This window comes from Egretta garzetta, unplaced genomic scaffold (genome assembly GCF_000687185.1).
Source record: "Egretta garzetta isolate BGI_Z169 unplaced genomic scaffold, ASM68718v1 scaffold17, whole genome shotgun sequence".
Taxonomy (NCBI): domain Eukaryota; kingdom Metazoa; phylum Chordata; class Aves; order Pelecaniformes; family Ardeidae; genus Egretta; species Egretta garzetta.
The window spans coordinates 78,512-89,794 of NW_009260136.1; the positions used below are offsets into that span (position 1 = coordinate 78,512).

At 45.2% G+C, this 11,283-nt stretch overlaps 1 protein-coding gene across 1 annotated transcript in view; it reads right to left on the minus strand.

Moving 5' to 3' along the window:
- Positions 1 to 1,852: 1,852 nt before the first annotated feature.
- The window catches only part of LOC104128790 (cullin-9-like), a 13,319-nt gene continuing 3,888 nt past the window's right edge, over positions 1,853 to 11,283 (minus strand). Inside the window, 2 exon segments of the mRNA XM_035897054.1 lie at positions 1,853 to 1,969; positions 10,569 to 11,102. Of these exon segments, the coding sequence (XP_035752947.1) occupies positions 1,934 to 1,969; positions 10,569 to 11,102 (570 nt within the window). The 3' untranslated portion in view covers positions 1,853 to 1,933.

The window sequence follows — 11,283 nt, forward strand, 5'->3', positions numbered from 1 at the left end:
CCCCCAGGTAAGGCAGAGAGTACAGCCCCCCAAAGGGCTTGCAGAAAAACGGCTGCGCAACTGCAGGAGAGCAGAGCCAGGAAGGGCACTGTCAGCTCTGCCAATTCCCCAATCCTCTGCTGCACACCCTACGTTCCCCAGGGGAAAAGCTCATGTGAACCATCTGGGCAGAAGAAATCCCCACTGTTCCACAGCCTGCTGTGGGACAGAGAGGTGACAGGAGGGCAGCAGGAGAGGGGGAACATGCTGGGAGGAGATCCCAGAAGCTGTAGAGGTGGGGATTAACACCTTCACTTGAACCTCTTCAGGCTGTAGAACAGAAAAAGCACATGCTCAAAATGGGCACACTGCTCCCCCAGCCTGTTCCCACAGTGCCTGGACCAGCCAGGGCAATGCACTCAGACACCAGCAGAATCCACAGCGCCAGTGTGCAGCTGCAGGAGGGGAAACAGAGATGGCCCAGGATGCTAGAGGAGTCAATGGATAGGAAGTTAATTCTACCATGTGCTTCTCTTTTCCAAACGCCTCCTGCTGGCTAACAGGGCAAATACAGGCAAAAGAAAAAAGATTGCACAGTTACCAAGCTCCCTTTAGCCAATGCATCCAAAATGAAGAGAGGGAGATAAAATCTGTTACGTAGGTTAGATATCCCCTAGGTAATTTAGAAGTGAGAGCTGAATCAACACTTGCTAAGCAACAACTTGCAGCGCTCTCTGCAAATGCAAGGTGGGAGACATTCATCACCTCAAGACTCAACAGAAAAGGGCCAAACTCACTCCAAGAGGCTCAAGCATGCTAAGAGCAACTACATACATGGCTGATTACCAACAGCCAGTCAACATGAGCTAATTTATCCAACTGCCAAGATCCAAAGCAGAACATATCTACTTTTTCAATTCAATTTCTATGTGGGATATGATGACTGGGAAGAGCCTTACACAGAAGTGAAATAGAGCCCATGCTTCTACCAAAATCAGTGCTACCAAGAAAAAAAGGCAACTTCTAACCAAGTTTGTTTTAACTTAGCCACTTCAAACTGACATGCAGTTAAGTCTTTAGCTACAAGATGTAGAAGTCATTAAAGAAGCCATCTTTTCAACTGGCATGCAAGAATATTTTTAAAGTGGACAACTAACTGCTGATCTCAAGCATATTCTGTCTCTTGCAGCAGTTAAATCCAAATCACTCTACCCAAAAGATGTCCTACAAGATCACAGGCATGATAAAAGAGTTACTTTAACAGGTTTCGCTGGCCAGAGTTGTGTCAGATGCTGAATAAGAAAGGGGTATCTGAAGTCTGGATTTTCCCTTTTATCTTCTCCCAGTACAAGGGCAATGTCAAGGGATTCTAGGAGATTCCACAGACGTTTTATGAAAACAGTTCATTTAATGCTCATCTTGCCTAAAACTGAATGGTATGAATTTAAAAAAATTGTTGGCATGTTAATGCTTTTAAAAATCCACAACCCTTATTTAAGGTGATCTGAGGGTGACTAAAGCAGCTTCATTTCAGAGAGATTCTATGTTCTTATTCTGGCAGTTTGTTCAGTTAATTCAAACACGCATGTTTGACAGCCACAGTTTAAATCAAATTTTATGCTTTTTATATCATGACTTTTATTACATCATGACAGAAATCTATGATTCAAAAATACTCCATGCAACCACAAGTCACATAATTACTTAACCAGCTCTACATGGTGATACAAACTAAAAGCTCATAGTGCTTTCTAAATCCAACCTGCTAGTTGCTATATGCTTAGCCATATAAAGATCACCACTCAAAAATATGCCACAGCAGAATCAGAAAGAGATGATACAGCCACACACATGCATCACATAATCTCACCTGTGTCTAGATTAAAGCTCTCTCTCAGACTAGATTCTTTTTCCTGAGCTGCAGAATCTTCCAACTGGTCTCCAATGCCAATAATCACCAACATGTGCCAACGTATCCAGTAGGTCCGACCTGTTGACCGCCATAAAACCTGTGTGTGAAACAGATCTAGATGATCAGATTTGCTCAATCATTCAATCCTCATGCTACATCTGCCCTCCCATTTCCCAAATGCATGGAAATAGCAAGCACTGTTCAAGTAGAAGAACACCTAATTCATATACAGATTTCAACACACACATTGTCTAATTTTTAAGCATATCATCTTTATTAACTTGCTCCCCTGGTTACACCTGGATCTTCATTAAAAAAAAACCACAAACTTTGCCTGCAACCACTACATATCTCATCTAATACAGCAGTGACAGGAGTGCATCTAGTTAAGCATGACCATTCCAAGACTGCCCAGCAGCAGGTGCCTTGGGAAAAGCATACAAAGGAATAGCTCAACCAACACTACCTCAAGGCAGATGAGCTGCAGATAAAGGGTCTTGAGGCACAAACCACTTGGCGAATGTAATTGTAAAGAAAACTATTTTTTCTACTCTGACTTTACCTTCTACTGGTTATACTTTTGCACTTTGTTCATTCACCAATCCTCTCAGACAGGTTTTGGGCTCTCAAAGGTGGCAATTGTTTCCTGTGCTTTGTCCAAGTTGCCTCTCAAAATCAAAATGATTTTTTTTTACGGCTTCCCATACCATAGTTTTACATTTAACCTGAGCAGAAGGAGGACTCAGCAATAGCAAGTACAACATGTCAATAACTTAAAAAAAACAGCAGAAAAACGTATGGGTTGCCTGATTCACTGAGCTCTTTTGGAGTTACACCAATGCTACTAGGACTCCATTGTGCTCAAGAGCTAGAGACAAGATGCTGAAAGACTTTAAGAAAGCACTATATGGAAGGAAATTGAGTTAAACTCTACACATAACAGCAATTAGTCTTCGATGAATCCCTGACCTAAACTAGTTATGTACCAAATATCATCTCAAATGAATCATGGAAATAATTGACTGAAGGACAAAGACACAACAGTGAAACTTTTTCTTTGGAGAGGCAAAGAAAGCAACAGAAAACAGAGCAACCAAGGAAAGATGAGAGGAGGTAAGAGACAGACTTGTGATGGACTGGCCCCAACCAAAAATGCACATGAATTTGCATTTTGCACACAGAAGACTGACAGCAAGCCTCAGGCAGGATGAGCTGCAAAAGCAGAACTAATTGAAAAGGAAAATATCAAAATTTTAACAAAGACCAGGGAGAAGCAGTTCTTGTAACTTGAACTCACTAGTCACCAGCAGGTAAACTGTCAATACAAAGCAAGCGTGATACACAAGATAAGAAAGAGGACCAGCTACACAAATAAAGTTTCCCTTCAAAGAAAGATTGATGGCAAAGGCCCGGAAGAGCAAGAGATGACATCAAGAGATGTCATTACAAAGATGATTGAGATGTCAGATTCCTGGTATCTCCCTGTGGAGAAAAAACCTCATTGAATGGTTTGAGTCACAAGTTTCTCACATAACACTTGGGGGACTGCTACAGACACATATACAGATATGAACATAAAGAGCAGGGTAAAAATTAACACCCCCAAAGACTGCATGTACATTCCCAACTTCCTAGACAGACTAGAGGGCAAGGAACACTAATAGTGGCAGAAATTAGGTACTTCCAAATATAACAGCCAAACTTCTTCACTGAATATTTATTACCACTTAGATCTGGTTTTGCCAGTAGTGTGAGCCTTACACAAGATTGCTACTGAAAATAAGCCTGGATGGAGCAATTGCAAGTTCATTCAACCTAATTAAATAGAAAAATAGACAGTAGAAGGAACCCAAGGGACCAACTGAACAAAGGGAAGGGAAGTTAACAGTACACTTCAGCTCAACAGTGAATAAAAAAAAAAGCCTCTGAAATTTATATCACAGGCAACAGGAGAAAAATGTGAAAGTATCTTGGTGCTCTTTCTAAGTGCCCAGTTACATAAAGAGTAAAGGCAAGTACAAGCTTATAAGGAACAGAAAATAGAATTTTAGAAAAACACAGATCTTTGAAATCAAGGAGAATAAGGACAAAGAGAGAATCAGTAGGAAACATATTTCTTTTACAATTTATCTTTACAGACTGGGTTATAATAGACAAAAGGTTTATCAACCAAAGTTTATCAAAAGTAAGATTAAATTCAGGGGCCTGCAATTCAAAATCACCTATGCATGGTCCAAAACTAGAAAAGTGTTTTATTTGAATACTGAGTAAACACAGAGGAAAGCAAAGCAAATTGGTAACGGGTAGAGGGATACAAATCCAGAAGTTGCCACAAGTGACAGAGAAGCAAAATTCAGTTTGGAGGAGAGAGATGAAAGACATGCCAAGTAATCTGCCAGAAGCACAGTTGGAAAGTTGGAAGGATTTCGGTTATTCGGTGGTGTTGCCATGTGACTGATGAACACTAAAGCCAGTGCTTCTCATTTGAGAAAAAAAAATTATTAAATAAGTCATCACTACGGTGCTCCTACTTTGACTTCAGTAGTATGAAAACCTTTAAAGCATATTTTAGTGGAAAGAGCAACTAAAGGCATTCAAGATAAACAATAAATTTCAATTAACAGGTAAACTTGCTTCAAGTTTCAATTCTGCCAGGTAAGACGCATTAGCTTTCTTTGCTAAGTAACTGATTTTGTAGATTAAAAAAAAAAAAAAAAGACTTATTTCAATTGTTAACTTCAGTAAAGCACAGGGGATCAAACAGTAAATTATTAAACAACAGAAGAAAGTAGAGGAACTGTGGGCAAGAAATCTGCTCAACAGAACCCAAGAATTTAGGAGTATGAAGGGGAAAGAATGGGACTAGAAAAAAGTGCAAATAAGATGGGCAGGACATATCTGCACAGCACATACTGTCCTAACAGTTACACTCTCCCAATACAAGCACATACTGATAATACCGACCACCAAACAAACAGATAAGGCTGGAAACATCCTTCTTGCACATGCACATTTTGGGGCATTTTAGGCTGCTGGCTTAAATTACATCTGTAAGAAGTACTCCAAAACTAGAAGACAGTTAAGGAGCCTGGACCAGAGTAAGTTAAACTTACTGCAAGGCAACTGGAAGAATTCATCCTAAAACCAGTTCTCACTGAATAAACAGAAGAGTATCAGAAGGAAGAAGCAGTCTGCAACTGGCTGAGGAAAAAACCCAAAAGAATATTCACACAATTTTCCTGTGCACAAGAAAGCAAAGAGACACCATAGGAGAAAAGAAGTAAGTCAGTGTTTGGTGTTCTTAACTGGCTAATTTGTATTTGGCTATAAATGAAAACAACAGCATTACACAAAATAAAATGAGCTATAGTCCAAGAAGGCTAGGGAATCTCGAGCTTAACAAAAGATGAAAGATTTAAAAGACATGGTCTTCAAAAATACAGAAGATAATGTCAAATTCTCTACCTCCTCTCTGGAAAGGATGCTAATGAACTTTAAGTTACAGCAAGAGAGATTTGGTAAGAAGCTAGGAAGACATGCGTTTCTACAAATAGCAGAGCGAGGCTTTTTAGCTATTGATTTCTGAATATCAGCAACACAGAGCTTTGCACTAGCATGGCACTTAGGTTTATTCACAGGCCATCTATCACAAATCAGCTTGAAGTTGGGAAGACTTTGAGCATAGGCTGAAGTGGCACCTGACGTACAGCTATGACCAGCTGAAGTGGCCTCGGACTCCTTATTTATCATCTGCAAAACCAAAGCATGCACTTTTGCAAATTACTTGGGGAAAACCAAACCAAACTCACAATTGCACACACTAACATGTGTGCAGTGGTTACAGTTACTCATTTTACTAGTTACTATCACAATTTACTAAAGATTTCATGAACTGAGTTATATAGCCTTGTTTGCAGCCAACACAATGGTGGACTGAGCAGAGACAACCCTCTATATATGGATGACAGCCAGCTAAAGCTTTATTTTTAAGAGAACAGAAATTGTACCCCTACCTGCAGTGTTCGGGAAGCTCAAAAGCATGGCCAAAGTGCAAGACCAGCAGACACCCTCCAGAACTAACTATACATAGATTAGCAACGCACAAAGCCCACCAGCTCCCTGCTGCATAGTCAAAACAAAACCTCAGCTCTCACTGAACATGCCCAGCCTTCAAGACTGAGAAGAAAGTCTCAAGAAAAAGGTCTAAGAAGGAGCGAACAATCCCGAGTGCCCCCATAAGGGCTGGAACAGCACTCATATGCTCTCCCACCCCCAGGCCTGAGTCCAAGCCCAGCACTGAGTCCAGCCCTCCCAGCACTGACTCCACTAGCAGGATGTTCTGGGAAAGGCAAGTGCAGAATGCCTTAGGCTGAGAATTAGAGATCAAGTGAACAAAGGGAACCCTGTGGGTAGCGTTTACTGCAGGCTGCCCAACCAAGGGCCACACAGCCTTCTTACTCCAGCTGAAGGAAGGATTGTGCTTGCAGGCTCCCATCCTGATGGGGGACTTCAGTCACCCTGACATCTGCTGGAAAAGTAGCAGTGAGCTGCTGGCAATCCAGGAGACTCCTGGAGTGCACTGAGGATAGCTTCTTAGGCCAGGTAATACACAGCCCTACCAGAGGAGATGCATTACTGGACCTTTTGGACACCCACACAAGTGAGCTAATTACAGACATTAAGACTGGAGGCAGCCTGCACTGCAGTACTGGTGGAGTTCACAGTCCTGAGGAATACGGGACAGGCGAAGAGTAAAGTCAGGACCCTGAAACTTAGGAAAGCAAAATTCCAGATGTTCAAGGAGTTAGTCAATTGGACTCCCTAGGAAACTGCGCTCAGGGACAAGGGAGCCGAATAGAGCCGGCAAACCTTTAAGGACGCTTTCTATAGAGCATAAGACCTCTTGATCCCCAGGTGTAAGAAATCAGGAAAGGAAGGCAAGAGACTGGCATGGATGAGTCATGACCTGCTAGTCAAAAACTAAAGGGCAAGAAGGAAATTGAATGCACAGGCAGTGGAAGCAGGGACAGGGATCCTGGGAAGAGTATAGGGACATTGCCTGGTGGTGTAAGGATGGCATCAGGAAGGCCAAGGCACAGCTGGAGCTGAACTTAGCAAGGGACACTAAGATTAGTAAGTGCTTCTGTAGGTATGCCAGCCAGATAAGGAAGGTCAAAGAAAGTGTATCCCCCTGATGAACAAAACTGGCAAACTAGTAACAACAGACAAGAAGACTGAGATACTCAACAACTTTTTTGCCTCAGTCTTCACAGGCAATGTCCCCACAACTCTTGAGTGGATGGACCTCAAGCCAGGGACCAGGAGAGCAAAGTCCCTCCCACTGCAAAAGAAGATCAGATCTGAGACCACCTGAATGTAATGGACCTCACCTTGAGCTGACTGTCTCAAAGCTTGTTTACAGCTCCGTCAAGTGCCCCTGCAAGGCTCCTGGGCAGCCTGGCTGGGCCACACCGCCTCGGGGGAGGGTATGTCCAAACACGAGCAACCCCCTCCACCTGCCGAAGCACAGACATGCCACTGCGACTGATCATGACGCAGTGGCCACGTGCACTTTGCGGGACCAAGCGCGCCAAAACAGAGAGCATGAGCAGGAAGGCAGTAGAATCATAGAATGTTTTGGGTTGGAAAGGACCCCTAGAGGTCATCTAGTCCAACCCCCCTGCAGTGAGCCCGGACACCACTAACTAGATAAGGTTGCTCAGAGCCCCATCCAACCTGGTACATGCCATTGCCTAAGAAACAACCCCCCCTCCAAATGCCCTGTAGAAGATGGTGCGCCCAAACGGCAAATGGGACCCTCACCACCAGAGTACATGAAGACTATGGACCGACGGGATGCCGCTGTATCCACAGTGGAGACCATCTTTTGCGACCCTATCCTGACTGCTTGCTAGATTTCCATCTTTTCTATTTTTCTCTCCCATCGTTACTTTCTTATAAGTACTTAGTTGAGATAAGTGATCAGCAAAGGCCTTCGATTAGTGGCATTTGACCTCATTTGTGTCTTAATCTCACTCTGGGTATGACAACAAATCTCCCTGGCCCAGGCCTTCCTGGATCAGAACACTGAGGAACCTGGACATATGTAAGGCTATTGGACCTGATGAGATGCATCAGAGTCCTGAGGGAATTGGCTGATGTAGTTGCCAAGCCACTCTCCATGACATTTGAAAAGTCATGGCAGTCAGGTGAAGTCCCCAGTGGAAAAAGGGGAAACATTGCCCCCATTTTTAAATGGGGTAGAAAGTAGGACCCTGAGAACTACTGACCTGTCAGCCTCACCTCTGTGCCTGGGAATATCATGGCACAGATCCTCCTAGAAGCTATGCTAAGGCACATGGAGGACAGGGAGGTGATTCAAGACAGGCAGCATGGCTTCACCAAGCCTAAGTCCTGCCTGATGAACCTAGTGGCCTTCTGTGACAGAGCAACTACATCAATGGACAAGGGAAGAGCTACTGATGTCATCTATCTGGACTTCCATAAGGCATTTGACATGGTGTCCCATCACATCCTTCTCTAAATGGGAGAGATATGGATTTTATGGACAGACTATTTGGTGGATAAGGAATTGGTTGGATGGTTGCATCCAGAGAGTAGTGGTCAACAGGTCAATGTCCGGATGGAGCTCAGTGATGGGTGATGTTCCTCAGGGGTCCATACTGGGACCAGTACTGTTTAATATCTTCATCAGTGACATAGACAGAGGGATCTAGTGTACCCTCAGCAAGTTTGCAGATGACACCAAGCTGAGTGGTGTTGTTGACGTGCTTGAGGGATGGGATGCCACCCAAAGGGACCCGGACAAGCTCGAGAAGTGGGCCCACTTGAACCTCCCGAGGTTCAACAAGACCAAGTGCAAGGTCCTGTTGAACCTCCCGAGGTTCAACAAGACCAAGTGCAAGGTCCTGTTGAACCTCCCGAGGTTCAACAAGACCAAGTGCAAGGTCCTGTTGAACCTCCCGAGGTTCAACAAGACCAAGTGCAAGGTCCTGTTGAACCTCCCGAGGTTCAACAAGACCAAGTGCAAGGTCCTGTTGAACCTCCCGAGGTTCAACAAGACCAAGTGCAAGGTCCTGTTGAACCTCCATCTTCATCAGTGACATAGACAGAGGGATCTAGTGTACCCTCAGCAAGTTTGCAGATGACACCAAGCTGAGTGGTGTTGTTGACGTGCTTGAGGGATGGGATGCCACCCAAAGGGACCCGGACAAGCTCGAGAAGTGGGCCCCTGTTGAACCCCCGAGGTTCAACAAGACCAAGTGCAAGGTCCTGTTGAACCTCCCGAGGTTCAACAAGACCAAGTGCAAGGTCCTGCACCTGGGTCAGAGCAACCCCTGGTATCAGTAACAGGCTGGGGGACGAACTGATTGGGCACAGCCCTGCAGAGAAGGACTGGGGGGTGCTGGTGGATGAACAGCTGGACACAAGCCAGCAATGTGCACTTGCAGCCCAGAAGGCCAAGAAGGCATCAAAAGAAGCATAGCCAGCAGGCCGAGGGAGGTGATTCTGCCCCTCTGCATTGGTGAGACCCCACATGGAAGTAATGCATCCAGCTCTGGAGCCCTCAGCACAGGAAAGACATGGGCCTGTTGGAGTGGGTCCAGAGGAGGGCCGCAAAAATGATCAGAGGGATGGAACACCTCTCCTATGAGGAAAAGCTGAGACAGTTGGGGTTTGTTTAGCTTGGAGAAGAGAAGGCTCTGGGGAGACCTTATAGTGGCCTTTCAATACTGAAAGGGGGCTTATAAGAAAGATGGGAACAGAATTTTTTAGTAGGGCCTGTAGCGATAGGACAAGGAATAATGGTTTTAAACTAAAAGAGGGTAGATTTAGATTGGAGGTAAGGAAAAAATTCTTCACAATGAGGGTGGTGAAACACTGGAACAAGATGCCCAGAGAGGTAGCAGATGCCCCATCCCTGGAAACCTTCAAGGTCAGGTTGGACAGGGCTCTGAGCAACCTGATCTAGTTGAAGATGTTCCTGCTCATTGCAGGGGGGTTAGACTAGATGACCTTTAAAAGGTCCCTTCCAACCCAAACTATTCTATGATTCTGTGATTCCTCCCTCTCCTCAAATATTGATGCCTTTTCCCTGATCTCTGGCACAGAGTTAGCAACTCAACTGCAAATACACAGCTCTAACAACTCTTTTCAACACAAACGCTCATTTAAGGTCTATTTACCCAAAGGGCTGAAACAGATCCCAGCATATACTTGCAGATCAAAGCAAACAGCTATGTAGGCTGTGTCCAATCCAGTGAGAACAACAGTATGCCTTAAGTTCTGTCACTCACACTTAAGACCTTCATGCACCTTTTGCTGTGTTATTTGTGTCAGCTAGCCTAATCCCAAACATCCCCAACATCAAACCATGGCTAGGGACTATTCCTAGGAGGCAGGATATAGCCACCTGTTTTAGAGGCTAAGAAATCTTAGCAGGACAGCCCATACTAAACCAGATTAGCTTTCGTCAGGACCTGCACTTCCAGCTCTGAAAGGTGACAACTTTGCTAGAACAGATGTAGACAGCGTCTTAATTATCATATGCCTATTGCCCAACTTCCTGCACATGAAGACATCATTAGGAAACCACCTGTCACCCCTGTCACTCCCCTCTGCCATCCCAGCCAGACTACTTTCACTAGTTACCTACCTGGACTGCGTGCATGCTATTACTGCTCTGAAGAAACTTGCCTTCCTCCCCAGCTCTAACATCACCACAGTCCTCCAGCAAGCGCACCCTCATGCCGCGCACCAGGTTTGCCTGTAAGTACTGCACATAGCCACTGCGGTCTGCGAAGTCTGATGGCGTCAGGAAGGCATGACCCTGCTTCTTGTGGGGACCATGATTTGAAGTGAGCACAGGCATTCGGACAGCAGTAGAGGCTAAGATCTTGGGCTGGAAGATGGAGTGGGTGGTGTGAGGTCGCAGCTCCTGTTGGGGCAGCAGCTCTGGCTTGTGGCTGTGGTCCCAGCCCATCACGTGCACCAGCTCCAAGATGAGGTTTGCCATAGCCATGCTGAACTCAAACTCCTGCTTCACACGGCTCCTCTCCTCAGTGAGCAGGCTGGGCACAGCGCTGTCCTGCTGCTCCCCTCCCTGCTCCACACCACTGCTGAGCTTGTCCATGAGAGAAGTGACACACAGGTAGCGCTTCACCAGGACGAACAGCAGCTTCCCAGGGATCTGCAACAAGCACAGCTGTCAGACTCTAGCCTGCAGAGAGCCCCCAGCCCCTAGCTCTTTCCAAGCCTCAAATCCATTGTCAGGCTCCCAGACAGCTCCGGACCAGCAGGCAGCAGCTGCTCAGCCCACCCTCGTCTCCCTGCTCAGAGATAAGGCTCTCCATGTACCTCCCCACCACTCC